Source organism: Corella eumyota, chromosome 7 (assembly GCF_963082875.1).
Source record: "Corella eumyota chromosome 7, kaCorEumy4.1, whole genome shotgun sequence".
Lineage (NCBI taxonomy): Eukaryota > Metazoa > Chordata > Ascidiacea > Phlebobranchia > Corellidae > Corella > Corella eumyota.
Window position 1 is genome coordinate 11,397,484 of NC_137496.1, and position 18,055 is coordinate 11,415,538.

At 26.2% G+C, this 18,055-nt stretch overlaps 1 protein-coding gene across 2 annotated transcripts; it reads left to right on the forward strand.

The window, feature by feature from the left end:
* Nucleotides 1–164: 164 nt before the first annotated feature.
* Nucleotides 165–16,292, forward strand: LOC145759336 (uncharacterized). Of its 2 annotated transcripts, none has more exons than XM_082573141.1 (25): nucleotides 165–297; nucleotides 581–674; nucleotides 1,412–1,468; nucleotides 2,708–2,764; nucleotides 3,296–3,337; nucleotides 4,069–4,104; nucleotides 5,206–5,232; nucleotides 6,534–6,590; nucleotides 7,319–7,378; nucleotides 8,217–8,261; nucleotides 9,902–9,958; nucleotides 10,872–11,042; nucleotides 11,249–11,407; nucleotides 11,616–11,720; nucleotides 12,101–12,889; nucleotides 13,042–13,200; nucleotides 13,323–13,439; nucleotides 13,534–13,585; nucleotides 13,726–13,871; nucleotides 14,041–14,166; nucleotides 14,456–14,553; nucleotides 14,617–14,799; nucleotides 14,880–15,109; nucleotides 15,225–15,311; nucleotides 15,457–16,292. In XM_082573141.1, the coding sequence occupies exons 2-25, from the start codon at nucleotides 669–671 to the stop codon at nucleotides 15,582–15,584; spliced, it is 2,994 nt and encodes a 997-aa protein (XP_082429267.1). In that variant the 5' UTR covers nucleotides 165–297; nucleotides 581–668; the 3' UTR covers nucleotides 15,585–16,292. The 2 variants fall into 2 exon arrangements, with proteins under 2 accessions (XP_082429267.1, XP_082429268.1); XM_082573142.1 differs by having other exon boundaries at nucleotides 6,546–6,590.
* The last annotated feature ends 1,763 nt before the right edge of the window (nucleotides 16,293–18,055 follow it).

Below are 18,055 nucleotides of genomic sequence, written 5' to 3' on the forward strand. Positions count from 1 at the left end.
TAGAGCTAAGGTGCTAGGTGTGGGATAGTGCTAAAAGCTGACATTAAACTGCAAAATAAGTGACATAGTGGGTCCGTTAATGTAATTGTTACCAAAAATATGCATAAAAGGCAGAGTTTTGATAATTTTTAAAAATTAATCCTGCTTCATTTATCAGCATTATAAGTTAATACTGAATTTTTCACTTTTAATATTTTTCAGCAATGTACAAAGCTTCGTGTAATGGTCAGAACACTTTCTACACAACTTGAGGCCCTGGGTTCAATCCCCAATGCTCTCATGCCGTAATGCTCTTAGGTAAGATGCTATAAACGGTATGAACTTCTGCTAAGCTGGCAATCATTTAATAGCTTAATTGCCAGGCAATTTTAATTAATAACATCTCAAACTGCCAGGGTCAACTTAAAACTAGGCGGGGGTAACAAATGTTACTCTATGTTTAGGTCGTGACGTCTACCTTTCCATATTGAGGATAAAGATATTTCCAAAAAAAGATTCTGTTCTACATTCTACAAAATTTTGTCAAATTTTACATATGATTATATTTTTTTCATTTATTAAAACAAGCTTTTTCATACAGGAACTTTATAATTCTTGGGACATTAATGTAATTTTAGTTAATTCAACAACATAAACTTAAAGTACATTGACTACCAGCTCCGTAAATCATGGATGTAAGTTAAACACTAAATTTATGTTTTTTTATCAACTTAAATTAAGTATTTTTAAGCTATTATGATAGTTATTATAATCATGGAATTATAAATATCTAACTGATGATTAATATACCTTTGTAAAGAACTGGTGTTTAAATTGTAAATCAAGTATTTTTAATATTATTATGGATTAAAACAAAGATGCTCCAGTAAAATTTCTTACTTCGACTCTCTTATATCTAAATTGTTTTATTATTAAACCATTTTCAACTGTAAACATAGTTGTATACTTCTAGTAGAGTACTTTAATTTTTATTTAAAAATGTAAGTTTTAAAGCTTACTAATAGTTTGTATATTGTTCAACTGTTTTTGTATAATTATACGGTACCTATAAAATAAACACGGTCGAATGGATCAAAGAAATTGAATGGATCGAATGTATTACGGTTATTCTGAATGGATGAAAGTTGGGGTTAGGGTTTAATTTATGCGATTCTGTTGGTCCCTTTAGTACCCATTTAATAACCATTTGATACACATTCGATCGATCTTGTATAGTTTATAGGTACCCATAGTTATATTCATGATTGTAAAACTGATTATATTGGGTCATTTTATTTTTGTTGTTGCTGAAGTGCCTATGTAAAAAGGTAATATCAAATAAAATAGGGCAAGTAATATTATGTTGAAAACTTATTATTTTTTTAATGAGTATAAAATACCATTGTTAATATTTTTATTTTATTTTTAATAGAATCCCCCACAGTCTTCCACTAATTTGTCAGAAAATCCATTTGAAAGCGAAGATAAGGTAAGGACAGCAATTAAAATATTTTGATTGTTGAATTACTAAGATTATTTTTAAAATAAATTATTTGTTTTTGGGGTGTTGTTTTAATTATTGGAAATTTTTTTACCACTTTAGATAAAAATAAAATTTCCACATAGGTGTCATTGTTTAGATATTGTCAGGACTTGTGGGTTATTGTCTTTATTAGTAAAGTTGTATTTCTAAAGCCGATCAAATTAGCTTCTTTGTTATAAAGGGTGATTTTGTGAACTACATGTTTTGTACACGGGTTAACTTATTGTTGGATTATAATTTAAACTACTCTCAATAATGTAACACTATTTCTTTTTAAATTAAATAATCTTTAAAAGTGTTTGCAAAATGTTATCTAAACCTATTTGAAATTTTGAAAGCGCGCGCTTTTAGGTGACACAAGATGATGCAATATGATATCATGTATTTTGCAAAATAAGGGCCGTCTTTCTAAACGATATTTGAAAAAAATCGATCATTAATTAATCATTTTTATACTGAGGAATGTGCATAAATATGTTATTAGTTATTGTCCGTGTTAATGTATATAAATTCATAAACTAAAACACAAAGAATGAAACGTTTAAAGAGTTGCCAGAAGATTTGTCCTGCAAAAAACGGTGGGGAGTCAGCGTTTTTATCAACTTAAATTAAGTATTTTTAAGCTATTATGATAGTTATTATAATCATGGAATTATAAATATCTAACTGATGATTAATATACCTTTGTAAAGAACTGGTGTTTAAATTGTAAATCAAGTATTTTTAATATTATTATGGACTTTAACTCTCTTATTTTTGAGTTGTTTTATTATTAAACCATTTTCAACTGTAAACATGGTTGTATACCCAGCAAATATACAGAATTAAATGGATCAAAGAAATTAAATACACCGAATGAATCGAATGTATTACGGTTATTCTGAATGGGTTAAAGTTGGGGTTAGGGTTTAATTTATGCGATTCTGTTGGTCCCTTTAGTACCCATTTAATAACCATTTGATATACATTCGATCCATTCGATCTTGTATAGTTTTTAGGTACCCATAGTTATATTCATAATTGTAAAACTGATTATATTGGGTCATTTTATGTTTGTTATGGCTTAAGTGCCTGTAAAAAGGTAATATCAAATAAAATGGGGCAAGTAATATTATGTTGAAAACTTATTATTTTTTAATGAATATAAAATACCATTGTTAATATTTTTTATTATATTTTTAATAGACTCCTTCACAGTCTCCCACTAATTTGTCTGAAAATTCAAGTGAAAGTGAAGATGAGGTAAGGACAGCAAGTAAAATATTTTGATTGTTGAATTACTAAGATTATTTTTAAAATAAATTATTTGTTTTTGGGATGTTGTTTTAATTATTGGAAATTTTTTTACCACTTTAGATAAAAATAAATTTTTAAAATTTTATGAAAACAATTAAATAATTTTCTTAGTATAGTTTCTGGTAGAATTCTATGACAATATTAAACCAAATAGGTGTCCTAGTTTAGAAATTGTCAGTACTTGTGGGCTATTATCTTTAGTAGTAAAGTTGTATTTCTAAAGCTGATCAAATTAGCTTCTTTGTTATAAAGGGTGACTTTGTGAACTAGGTGTTTTGTACATGGGTTACCTTATTGTTGGATTGTAATTTAAACTACTGTCAATAATGTAACACCATTTCTTTTTAAATTAAATAATCATTAAAAGTTTTTGCAAAATGTTGCCAATGTAAATCAAGTGAATACCCTATAATATTTTACAAGAAAATTTATTTTTCCTAATGTTACTTATTAATAATTTTCTTTTTTATTACATAGGTACAACATTCTTTTCAATTACCTGAAATGTCAAGTATAATGGTAAGAACACCAAAAGATATTTCATTTATTTTAATAATAAGATTTTTTGTTATTGGTGTAAGTTGTTGATGTCCTTATTAGTTAAGTTGTGTTTCTAAGTCTGAGGCTAATTTTCTTCGTTTTACAAGGCAACTTTTAAACTTGGTGTAATATTATGTTTAATTTACGGTTAACATTTTAATTTATTTAAGAAATGTTTTATCTCTTTTAATATTGAAATAAAGCAGTTTTTTTATATTTGCGACATACTTGCTTTTGTTTACACTAACAATTTTAATTATGTAAACAATACATTCCGGCAAATTATCTAAAGACATAGCTCATTTTTTTCCTGTTATTGGTCTAAGTTGTTGATATGTATTTCATGGAAATGTTTTTTGAAATATATTGTTAGAGTGTTGTACAGTATGAAGAATGAATAGTGTGGTATATAGTGGTATATAGTGTTTATGCTTATTTAGTAATTTGATACAATAAGGCTTAATCTAATAAGCATTTTTAATAGGCAATTTGCATACAAAATGCAATGTTAAACTACATTTTATTTACTATAAAATTTAAAAATAATCAAATATTTTATAAAAAATGACTGCATTATAATTCATAATAATCTTTTTTTTGCTAATTATTAAAAACTGACTCACTAGTCCACTTAAGTGCTAATGTAAATCAAGTGAAACACCCTATAATATTATACAAGAAATAATTATTATTTTTTTTTTATTACATAGGAACCTATTACTCCAATTATAAGGGTGGAACAAATGGTAAGAGCACTAATTAAAATATTTAATTTATTTTATTAAAAAGATTCTCTGTTATTGGTGTAAGTTGTTAATCTTATATATGTATTTCATGGAAATGTTTTTTGAAATATTTTGTTAGAGTGTTGTACAGTATAAAAAAGAATGATTAGTATAGTGGAATATATTGTTTATGCTTATTTAGTAATTAGCAAAGGTGGGCACAGTTAACCGAGAAAGTAACTTCGTTAAGTGGTAATTCGTTACATAGTATATTAACTTCGTTAACGTTAATAAGTTAATTTAAACAAAATGTAACGGTAGTTATCGATAAACGTTAAAATTTAAATAAAACAAACAAAGAAACGACCCTTTTAAAAAGTTTTTATCTTAGTTGATATTTTAACTACACAAACGTAAGTTTAAATGACGTTTTAAAACTGCATCGTTTAAAATTTCAATACATCGTCATCGTCGTCAATACATCGTTTATACGTCAGTCAATACATCGTCAATACATCCTTTAATATTGAAACGATTAAACCCAATAAACGGCAAAATAAAACATATATACTTTTATATTACCATGGTAAACTTGTAAAAATATTAAATTAACGGATTTAATTTAACGGAAGCACAATTTAACGAAAGTTAACAGGTCCGTTAACGATTTTTAAAGTTAACTTAAAAGTTAAATTTTATCGAAAAATTTAACTTCGTTAATTAACGATTAACGCATTAACGGTTTAGTGCCCACCTTTGGTAATTAGGTACAATAAGGCTTAATCCAATAAGCATTTTTAATAGGCAATTTGCGGACAATGTAAAACTACTTTTTATTTGCTATAAAATTAAAAAATAATCAAATCTCTATAAAAAGGTTTATAAATTGTGATTTCATGTGATCTAACCCTTTTAAAAGCATATGGGTTGGCTTGTAATGTCTTTTCTGTAAGTAAATGTGCAAGAACATTTGATGAAATGACTGCATTGTAATTCATGATAACATTTATTTTGCTAATTATCAAAAACTGACTCACTAGCTCACCTAAGTGCTAATGTAAATCAAGTGGAACACTCTATCATATTATACAAGAAATAATTATTATTTTTTTTATTACATAGGTACCAAATATACAGCGGGAAAAAATGGTAAGAACACCAATTAAAATATTTAATTTATTTTATTAATAAAATTTTCTGTTATTAGTCTAAGTTGTTGATATGTATTTCATGGAAATGTTTTTTGAAATATTTTGTTAGAGTTGTTGTATGGTATGATTAGTATACTGGTATATAGTGTTTATAATTATTTAGTAATTTGGTACAATAAGGCTTAATCCAATAAGCATTTTTAATAGGCAATTTGCGGACAAAATGCAATGTAAAACTTTATTTTATTTACTATATATAAAATTAAAAAAAAAATTTATAGAAGTTTTATAATATTGACTTCGTTTGATCTTACCCCATTAAAAGAATATAGGTTGGCTTGTGATGTATTACTTTATTTAAATGTAAATAAATGTAGGACATTTGATAAATTGACTATATTAAAACTATATTATTTATTACAACCTTCATTTGCTAATTATTAAAAACTGACTCATAAGCACGCTTAACTCCCCACTCATAAGCACACTTAACTCTCTCTGTCATAATTAAATTAATTAAAATTATATTCTTTGTCTTTTTAAGAGGCGTTATTTCATAAATCAAGTTTTTTTGTCATAGTAAATTAAAAATTTAAATTTAGCTTAAAAAATTAATCCAAGTTGGAATAACTTTTGTGTTAGATTTTATATTTATAACAATAAATTATTAAACTCCCAATAACAACAAACCAACCTTCTACTTGTTTTAATTAATTAAATTCAAGAATTTTATAGTTGGACAAACAATGATTTGAGATATAATAACATTTTTTAAAAAGCCATTTAATTTTGGTATTTTTATGAGCTACTAATTGGAAAAATCTAATGTTTAAGCCTACAAAATTAAAATAAGAACCCTGAAAAAACATAAATATTCAAATATAACGATTGTAATTTAAATACGGTTTTAAAATTTTATTTTTATAACACTGAGTGTTTAGATTTCTCCAATTAGTAGCTCATAAAAATACCAAAATTAAATGGCTTTTTAAAAAATGTTATTATATCTCAAACCATTGTTTGTACAACTATAAAATTCTTGAATTTAATTAAATAGACAAAAGCCGCAAGAGTCGCAACCAAAAACAAGTCATTACACTTCACAATATAACATACCTTCAATTTACATAAACTTTTCCATTATTTTTAAAACTGATAAACTAGTTTTTAAATTTTGCTGATTAAAAATGTACAAGGGTTCCCAATATAGAATGAAATTTGGCAAAATAATATTATGCAAAAAAATTTCTAACATTATCTTTATTTACCGTGTTGATATTTTTGTTATTCATTAAACAGTTTTCTTCACAGTTTTCTTCTGATTTGGCTGAAATTTCAAGTAAAAGTGAACATAGGGTAAGCAGCAATGAATTTTGTTTATTTAAATAACATTGAAAATGAAATGATTTTAAGTATTGTATAAATTAAAACAAATTCTTGTTATTATTTAAAGTAAAATTAAAATATATATAATTTCTTTACTGTAGTTACATGTTGAAATTCATGGTTATATTGAATTACATAGGTTTCTTTGTTTTAGAAATTATTAGATGTTTTGTCTTTAGTAGTTAAATTGTGTTTCTAAGTCTGAAGCTGATTTTCTTTGTTTTACAAGGCAACTTTTAAACTAGGTGTTTTGTACACAAATTGCTTTAATAAAATTGTAATACTTTAAATATTGAAAAACACAACTTTAAATAACAACACCAATTAAAAAAATGTAAACAATTAAAACTTCGTATAGAGCAGGGGTCAGCAACCTAATTCGCATTGCGAAACGATTTAAAACTGAATATTTTTTGCGAAACAGCCTTTAAAAAATTCAAATCTTCATCACAAATAAAAATGTATCAAATTTAAAGCAATTCATTTCTATATCAAATCGATGATTAACAGTTTTGAATGTTTTAAAAATTTACCCCCTTAGAATTATATTATTTGTTTATATATTTCCTAAATTTATACAAATGTCTTTGTTTATAAATCTATATTTAAGCTAGCTAACTAATAAAAATTTTTTTTTAAGAATTTACTATAATAAAAGCTTTTATACAAATCATATATAATTTATATTTAATATTTAGTTCAATGTTAATGAGACCTATTCTCCTATACAAATAATATCAAGTGAAAGGGAACTTAATGTAAGTACTACACTTTTTTACCTGTTTTTATAATTAATTTAATTAAAATTACATTTTTTGTTTATTTAAGAGGCGTTATTTCATAAATCGAGTTTTTTTGTCATGGTAAATTAAAAATTTAAATCAAACTTTAAAAATTAATCCAAGTTGGAATAACTTTTGTGTTAAATTTTATATTTATAACAATAAATTATTAAACTCTCAATAACAACAAACCACCCTTCTACTTGTTTTAATTAATTAAATTCAAGAATTTTATAGTTGGACAAACAATGATTTGAGATATAATAACATTTTTTAAAAAGCCATTTAATTTTGGTATTTTTATGAGCTACTAATTGGAAAAATCTAATGTTTAAGCCTACAAAATTAAAATAAGAACCCTGAAAAAAACATAAATATTCAAATATAACGATTGTAATTTAAATACGGTTTTAAAATTTTATTTTTATAACACTGAGTGTTTAGATTTCTCCAATTAGTAGCTCATAAAAATACCAAAATTAAATGGCTTTTTAAAAAATGTTATTATATCTCAAACCATTGTTTGTACAACTATAAAATTCTTGAATTTAATTAAGTAGACAAAAGCCGCAAGAGTCGCAACCAAAAACAAGTCATTACACTTCACAATATAACATACCTTCAATTTACATAAACTTTTCCATTATTTTTAAAACTGATAAACTAGTTTTTAAATTTTGCTGATTAAAAATGTACAAGGGTTCCCAATATAGAATGAAATTTGGCAAAATAATATTATGCAAAAAAATTTCTAACATTATCTTTATTTACCGTGTTGATATTTTTGTTATTTATTAAACAGTTTTCTTTACAGTTTTCTTCTGATTTGACTGAAATTTTAAGTGAAAGTGAACATAGGGTAAGCAGCAATGAATTTTGTTTATTTAAATAACATTGAAAATGAAATGATTTTAAGTATTGTATAAATTAAAACAAATTCTTGTTATTATTTAAAGTAAAATTAAAATATATATAATTTCTTTACTGTAGTTTCATGTTGAAATTCATGGTTATATTAAATTACATAGGTTTCTTTGTTTTAGAAATTATTAGATGTTTTGTCTTTAGTAGTTAAATTGTGTTTCTAAGTCTGAAGCTGATTTTTTTTGTTTTACAAGGCAACTTTTAAACTAGGTGTTTTGTACACAAATTGCTTTAATAAAATTGTAATACTTTAAATATTGAAAAACACAACTTTAAATAACAACACCAATTAAAAAAATGTAAACAATTAAAACTTCGTATAGAGCAGGGGTCAGCAACCTAATTCGCATTGCGAAACGATTTAAAACTGAATATTTTTTGCGAAACAGCCTTTAAAAAATTCAAATCTTCATCACAAATAAAAATGTATCAAATTTAAAGCAATTCATTTCTATATCAAATCGATGATTGGCATTTTTGAATGTTTCTAATACAAAATAAGCTTACAAATAAAAAAATAATCATCTTTCTGTTGTAAAGCATTTTAACTCGAAAAAAAATGTGGCCGATAACGTACAGCTCACAAACCTGCGCCTGGTGGTTGCGACCACTAGTATAATGTGGTGGCCAGACATTTGAACCCCTTTTATCTGAACACCTTACATTTAACCCCCTTCATTTAAACCCCTTACATGTAAACCCCTTACATGTAAACCTCTTCATTTGAACCCTTTACATTTAAACCCCTTACATTTGAACCCCTTCATTTGAACACCTTACATTTGAACCCCTTACATTTGAATCCTTTACATTTGAACCCCTTACATGTGTGAACCCCTTCATTTGAATCCCTTACATTTGAACCCCTTACATTTGGACCTCTTATTTGAACACCTTACATTTGAACCCCTTTTATCTGAACACCTTACATTTGAACCCCTTCATTTGAAGCTCTTACATGTGAACCCCTTCATTTGAACCCTTTACATTTGAACCCCTTACATTTGAACCCCTTACATTTGAACCCCCTACATTTGAATCCCTTCATTTGAACACCTTACATTTAAACCCCTTCATTTGAACCCCTTACAATGAAACCCCTTACATTTGAACCCCTTACATTTGAACCCCTTACATTTGAACCCCCTACATTTGAATCCCTTCATTTGAACACCTTACATTTGAACCCCTTCATTTGAACCCCTTACATTTGAACCCCTTACATTTTAACCCCTTACATGTGAACCCCTTCATTTTAACCCCTTACATTTGTGTTGTAAGGGGTTTAAAACCATTGTTTGTACAACTATAAAATTATATTTAAATTAAGTAGACAAAAGCCGCAAGAGTCGCAACCAAAAACAAGTCATTACACTTCACATTATAACATACCTTCAATTTACATAAACTTTTCCATTATTTTTAAAACTGATAAACTAGTTTTTAAATTTTGCTGATTAGAAATGTACAAGGGTTCCCAATATAGAATGAAATTTGGCAAAATAATATTATGCAAAAAAATTTCTAACATTATCTTTATTTACCGTGTTGATATTTTTGTTATTCATTAAACAGATTTCTTCACATTTTTTTCATGATTTGGCTGAAATTTCAAGTAAAAGTGAAGATGAGGTAAGCAGTTAATGAATTTTTTTTATTTAAATTACATTAAAAATGAAATGGTTTTAATTATTGTACAAATTAAAACAAATTCTTGTTATTATTTAAAGTAAAATTAAATTATATATAATTTCCTCAGTGTAGTTTCATGTTGTAATTTATGATTGTATGAAATTACATAAGTTTTTTTGTTTAGAAATTATCAGGTATTTTGTCCTTATTAGTTAAGTTGTGTTTCTAAGTCTGAAGTTAATTTTCTTTGTTTTACAAGGCAACGTTTAAACTTTGTACACAAACTACCTGAATAGAATTGTAATACTTTTAATATTGAAAAACACAACTTTAATTAACAACACCAATTAAAAAAATGTAAACAATTAAAACTTCGTATAGAGCAGGGGTCAGCAACCTATTTCGCATTACGAAACAATTTAAAACTGAATATTTTTTTGCAAAACAGCCTTTAAAAAATCCAAATATTCACCAATAAAAATGTATAAAGTTTAAAGCAATTAATTTCTATATCAAATCGATGATTAACAGTTTTGAATGTTTTAAAGACAAAATAAGCTTACAAATCAAAAAATAATCACCTTTCTGTTGTAAAGCATTTTAACTCGAAAAAGTATATGGCCCGGTAACAAACAGTTGACAAACTGGCACTGGGCCTGGGCCTGGTGGTTGTGACCACTAGTATAATGTATATACTAATTTTTTTTAGACTTGCATTTAATTATTGCAACAACATGTGGTTCAAATTTACCCCCTTAGAATTATATTATTTGTTTATATATTTCCTAAATTTATACAAATGTCTTTGTTTATAAATCTATATTTAAGCTAGCTAACTAGTAAAAATTAAATTTGTTAAAAGTATTAAACTAATTATTACAAAATATATTACTAACATGTTATACTTTTATAGATTCTAATTAAAGAAAATGTTTATCCGAAAGATGTTGATAAACTTGTTGACAAATTACAAAGTTCAATCAAACCAGTTCAGTTACGTGTGTGTCCAAATTTTAAGGATGGCAGTTTAACAATGTTTACTCACCAAGTTCTTCCAATAATAAAAGAAAAATCAAACATAAAGGTAAACAATAATTTTTTATTGCTTGTAGCATTGGAAGTTCAATTAAACTCTGTTATTTAAATGTGTTTTAGGAAAATTATTAATGTAAATAGAGTTTTGTATTTTAAGTATTTGTTTAAATATAAATAAATTCGTTAAAATATTTAAAAATGAAAAAACTGATATTTATTGTAACTCTCTGTTTTAAATAAATTATTAAATATTAGGTTCATTCCATTAACCTTTTATTCAACAAACTCTCACTTTATGACATCACAAAGCTGTGTGATTGTTTGCACAAAATTAAAGTGTTATGGCTTGTTGGTTGTGATATTGATTCAGAAGGACGAAAATTACTAAGAGTTGCAAGAAATAAGAATGCAAAGGTTTGTAAATATGTAAACAAACTTAATGCAAAATAATTCAATTTTACAAAAACCTTATTTATTTTGAATTTACTATTAGCTTTAAATAACTATTTTTGTGCTAAATTTCATTTAATTTATTAAACGTATGCTGATAAAACTTATTTTGGAATGACATGTAACTTATAACATAAAAGATTAATGTTATTAAAATGCTAATTTTTTTTAGAAAACTGAGATTGGAGGTGTTTATGGTTTACCTGAATATTATTTAAACCTACAAGAACCATCTGATCAACTAACTACAGATATAGTCAAACTAACATCTACTCAGGTAATATAAAATTTTGCTGAACTTCTATGTAGAGAGAGAGTATGGAACAATAATTTACCAGTTTACCAGTTTATTTACAACTTTTATGTTTATACCACTTTACATTTATTATATTAAATATTTGAAATGTAATAGGGTTTAAACCCAAGATTTTAACAAAAAGAACAAAAAGCTAATTAACTTACATTATTAGTAATAAAAAATACAGTGTGCAACATCATGATATTAATATTAACCATAACAACACAGCAGATAATAAATTACTCGAAGGTGCCTTACTTACTTATTAAAGTTCAATTTAACTTTCTTGTCAAAATTTAAGTAGAAATTCAATTTTATGTCTTAAAACTGCAGAAATAAAATCTGATTATTTTATTCAGGCAAATAAAGCTGATGATCCTTCTGTAACCACAACAATGACATGTAAAATGTTGACATTTATCCAAGACTGCTTTAAATCTGGGCAGACTAGCAGTGAAGAGTTGACCAAGTTGACTAAACTAGCCTACAACGGAATAATGGAAAAAGAAATTGTATTTGAAAACTTTGGACCTGAAAAAGTTGATCACTGGAAAAGATTCGAAGAATTTAAAAATGCTAAAACTAGACAAAACCTATTTAAAGGGGTAGAACACATGAAATATTCAAATTTAGATTGGCAAGACTTTCTCTGTGCAGTTTACATGATTCAGCATCTTTCCATGGATGAATTTGAATCCACATTTACCTGGTTATTGGAAGATTTAAAAACACAAACTTTCAAGTTGAATGTGTGCAAATTTCTTTATGGTTTGTGTAATGAACAAAACTCAAAGAAGGTAAAGAAGATGTTGGGTTTAGAAACTGATATAGCACCAAAGAGAAATATTTTGTTTAACTACCTTAGTTATTATTTAGAGCAAGAGTATTCACTAAATCTTGTTACTTTATATGAATTAACAAAAGAATATGGAAGAGAACTTGCAGATTGGGTTATTGAACATTTACCTTTAAAAGTTCATGTCGGTGGTGATATTTATCCCAATGATCTTACAAGTCTCGTTGAAATCCTTCAACTTTCAATTACACCATTGGAGTTAGATGTACGTCATCCAACTTTTAAAAATGGCAGTTTAGCAATGTTTACTCACCAAGTTCTTCCAATAATAAAAGAAAAATCAAACATAAAGGTAAATGATTATTTTTTTTTTCTTGTAAAATTTTTTTTTAAATTAGTTAAGACATTAAAAAAAATTAGTTTTAAACAATTCTTTATTTTATAGAATTGGTTTATTTAGTAAGTACTTGTAATAAAACAGTTTTACTATTTACTTAATATTAGGTTGAAAATATTAACCTAATTTACAACAAACTCTCACTTGATGACATCACAAAGCTGTGTGATTGTTTGCACAAAATTGTATTATTATATCTGGACGGTTGTGAAGTTGATTTTGAAGGAAGAGAATTGTTGAGAGTTGCAAGATATAAGAATGCAAAGGTTTGTAAATATGTTTTGTATACTGTAGCTTAATTTTATGATTTTTAGGTTTTTGACACAATTTGGCATTTCTAAATAATGTTATGAGAAATGTGATATGTGTTATATAATATTTTATACAGCTAAATTTACTGACTACTAAAATACAAGGAGTTTTTGGTTTGCCAGAAGAATATTCCATTGCACAAGATCAATCTGATCAATCATTAACCGGACCGGTAACACTAAAAACTAACCAGGTAATTAAGAAACTAGGTGCTTTTATGTGTAAAATTATTAACTAAATTATTGAAAAATTCAAGTATGATTTAAATGTTTTTTTGTTGTTTAAAGGCTGAAGATTTAACTGCATCAGGAATTGAAGTTATATATGAGGACATATCTGGTAAGTTTGCCATAATACTTTATTTAATTTTTATCTTTAGTTTTATTGATTTAATCAATTTCGTTAATTTGGGTTTTTATTGATTGTTTACAGTTTTTTTTTGATAAACTAAGATCAAAATGTATTATATTGTTTTTAAGACACTGTAAGCAAGGTGATTGGTGTAAAAGGAGGCAGAGTTGAAGTATCAGGATGTTACATTGATATTCCTGAAGGTGCACTTGATGAGGATGTTCAAATTACTGTCCATGTTGTTTATTGTAATGATATTACTTTTCCCACCAAGGTAATTGCCTTAACAAATTATTTTTTTAATTTAATTTTTATTTATTTTTTTAAATTAACAATAATTTTACATATTTTGTACCTATGTTTGTTTTAAAGTAAAAGCAAAACAATTTCATTATTATTGATTGATTACCAATAACTCATGTACAGTACTAATTTTTTATTAGGAAAACCCAACATATTTGTTGACTCCACAATTTGCATGCTTGCCACATGGATTAAAGTTTAAGGTTTCAGTCACAATATCTCTTTCCACCCCATTTTACTCAACAACTGGAACCTGTTTTGTTATGGTAATTAATTCGTTTGGAAATTTGTTTTAAGAATGCTGAACAAAACTTAAATGATACAGAACTTTAAAGTAAAATCTTGTCAAATATTTATGAGCAACTTGCTTTAAGTAAAAACCATTTTAAAACAGTTTTGATTTTTTGGCTATTAGGCTCTGTTTCTATTAGCATTTGGCACAAAAGAAACAAATTAGTTTGACTAAATTTAAATTTTTCTGTCTATTTAAATTTTTCTGTCGCAACAAACAAAAGGTAAGGACTACAAAGTTATATTTCTTTGCATTTTGTTTAGCCTCAAGTAAGTGAAGATAGAATAGTTTGGAAAGATCTTGCTGAGGTTATTTTAGAAGATTCTCGGTCAATTCAGTTTCAAGTTGATCATTTATCTTGGTAAATATTAAACATCTTATTCTGTTATTAATTTTCACCTAATTTCTTTAATTTAATTTAAAGGTTTCAAATCATAACAACTTGGATATTTGGAATAAATCAATATCTTAGTAATCCAGAAAAACGACAAATATTCGATTGTTACCATGAACCACCAAATTGTAATTTGACTTTGTTTGTTATGGACACAGAAGGTCGCTTTAAATCAAATGAAAAAAGAGTTTTTATTATAGATTCTCCAATAAGGTAATCTTATTTATATTTCAATTTAACATAGTTTTACAGCATTTTATACTAATTTATTAAATTTTGCATAAAAATCTCAGACAAAAAGACAAAGTGTTGTTCCAAATTCTTGATCAAGATTCGGAACTTTTTGCAAAGAAGTACAACAGCACAGTAAATAAATCTGATCTTATCACATTTAATTCCAAACCGGGATTCGAAAATAGAAATCTTTCAGGAAAAGTATTTACTTACTCAGTCAAAAATCTTACGACGGAAGAAGTTGAAGATGGTCAATTTCAATTTCCTATAATTTCCATACAACCATCAGGTTTGTCATTAAATCAAGGCTTTTGCTGAAAGTAAATATTACAGGTGTTATAGTATAACTTAACAACAAAGCAAATTGTATTTTGGTTTGTTTTAACCTTTTTGTAAATGTTTAGAGAGTCATCAAAGTGCAGTACAGCAGCAAATTTACAACTTTCATGGAGACCATGCAAAAGTATCTTCAGAAATAGCTGGGACATCAGGTTGTCCAATATATGTTATAAAAAATATGTTTTGGGTCTACTTTTTTGCATATTTTTATCTTTGTATTGTTGTTTTTAATTTTGGTTAAACAAATGTGTAGAATGTGATGCAGATTATTAATTCACTTTAAATTTATATTTAAAGGCCACAAAATTATGGGAAACAAGATTGAAGGTTCAAACATGTTAGCTGACAAGGTTCAACAAGTCAACATAAACCCGGGTTCCAATGTACCAGCAAGTGATGTTAAAGAAATGTTAAGCGAAAAATAATAATTTATAATTTTTATTTTAAGGTGCCTTTTTAATTATTTTTTCTTAATTTTCTTATTGAAAATTGACTCGCATTTGATTAAAAATGATATTATTATATTTCATTTAACTTAAACACCCTTATTTTTGCCTTATAATTGCCCCTATTTTTATCTATTATCTTTTATACCAAAACATTATGCAATTTAACAGCAAATTTTACAGTTATGTCAAATTTTTATTAAATTTTACCTTTTTTTAATTAACTTTTGTAAGCAACTATGCTCCAGGTAAATTTAACACCTTTCTTTATATTTTTATATTTTACTCATAGCACTTATAACATGTTTTTGTTGCCTTTAATCTTGCTATAAGAGAAATTTTATGACTTGCTTTTTTTAGTTAATTTTTTAGGATTGTATGCATTGCTTTTTTTAGTTGTTTTTTTTGTTAGATTTTCCGCTTTGTGTTTTGGGTGTTTTTTATTTCCTAGGATTTTAGGCCTTGCCTTTTGGTAATTTTATGAGATTTTTGGACCTTGTCTTTTTGAGGTTTCTTTTCGTATAATCAAACTTATGCCCCTATTTATTGAATTTTTTTTACGGCAAAGTTGTGCTTATTAAAATAGTTGCATACATTTTTGTAAACATTTTATATTAACGTTTTTTTGTATTTGCACTGATAGATTTTTGTTAGTTTTTAGAACTTAAAATTTTGCATGTTTTAATAGATTTTGAAGGTAATTTTGTTTTAAAAACTTTTGTTAAGAATATATTTTGTATGTTTATTTTGTGTTATCTTTTGTAGATTGAAAGTTTTTCTTGTAGTAACTTAATGTTAAGTTATGCTTTTGTTTATGTATGCTATTGTAGTTCTCTTCTATTTGGTTCAGTGATTTTTTCCCTTTCTCTATTAGGTTCTCTTTTGTGTTTTGTGTTTAACAATTAGTTCATTATAGTTTGTGCTTGCTAGGGGTTAGACCTATTTCTATTAGTGCATGCTACCTTATATGTTTTGTTATTTAATTAATGCATGTTATTTATATTCTATTTGAATAAGTCTATTTGAATAAGTAATAAGAAATAAATAATCTGGTTTTTCAACTATAATTAGAAAAGAATGAATTTAATTGTGATAGGGTAGAACAACACCCATTATTAATATGCTCTATTTTGCCTTATTAACGAAATATAGAAGGTTATTAAAGGGTTTAACCAGCCGTCGCTATTATTAAACTTAAATAACATTTAGATTTCACCAAACAACTGGTAGCAACCCATTAATGCGATACTTCGTACCTAAATTAATAGAGTTATATAAAGTTAACCGTCAGCATAGTGCAATAATCGAAACACTTGCTTTACTACAGCCTCTACAGGTGCCTATGCGATTCCACGTTGTAGCATCTAAGTCAATATAAATGATGTGAATTCCTGAAGAGTCAAACCTATTGGCAAACTATTTATCGAACATTAGGTTAAGATAATAAAAAATTGTTAAGATTTTTTATTTGTTACGTTAATTATATTAAGTTAATTAAAATCTAAGTTCGATATTATTATTTATTTCTATGAAAAACAGAGGTTTTAAATTCTGTCACAAATCGGTTACTGGAGACACGCCAAAACAAATAGTTGTAAAACGTCATAAACAGGAACTTAGTGATGTCAGAATTGAAAGTTAGATATTAATTAAACTTTGTGACGTTATATAGAAAGAATAATAGTTTTTGTTTGTCTTAAATAATTGTATTATTATGTAATAACCGTAGTAGTTAGACAAACACAACGCCTACGATTGATCTGATGATTGTTTTTTAATTGAAATAATTCCAACGAATGCCAGACACTTCGGCCAAAATTTTTTTTCAAAACAGCGGGGATTTAGCAATTTAATTACCGCGAGAAATTTTATTTTCGCGTAGTTATATACAGTTTTTTAGACAGTATTTGAAACAAAATAAGCAGTAAATTAATATTTTTTTTAAATAATAATGTGCAAGAACATGTTATCTTTCTTTTTGCGTGTCAATTTTTTAATTTTACAAACTAAAACCTATAAAAAACTAATTTTGAAAGCGCGCGCTTTTAGGTGACGGTGGACAATGCATAATGATATCTCGTATTTTGCCAAATAGTGCCGCCTTTCCAAACAATATTTGAAGAAAATAGAGCGTTAATTTTTCATTTTTTACACTAAGGATTATGCATAAATATGTTATCTTTCTTTTCCCGTGTCATTTTTTTAATTTTACAAACTAAAACCTATAAAAAACTAATTTTGAAAGCGCGCGCTTTTAGGTGACACAAGACGATGCATTATGATATCACGTATTTTGCGAAATGGGGTCCGTCTTTCTAAACGATATTTAAAGAAAATAGATCATTAATTAATCATTTTTTATACTGAGGAATGTGCATAAATATGTTATTAGTTATTGTCCGTGTTAATGTATATAAATTCATAAACTAAAACACAAAGAATAAAACGTT

Excerpts from the sequence above, each read along its gene's own strand:
- LOC145759336 (XM_082573141.1), top strand. Across the intron at positions 12,890-13,041 it reads AAGAAAAATCAAACATAAAG|GTTGAAAATATTAACCTAAT; the intron begins GTAAATGATTAT and ends ACTTAATATTAG. Across the intron at positions 13,872-14,040 it reads ATATTACTTTTCCCACCAAG|GAAAACCCAACATATTTGTT; the intron begins GTAATTGCCTTA and ends ATTTTTTATTAG.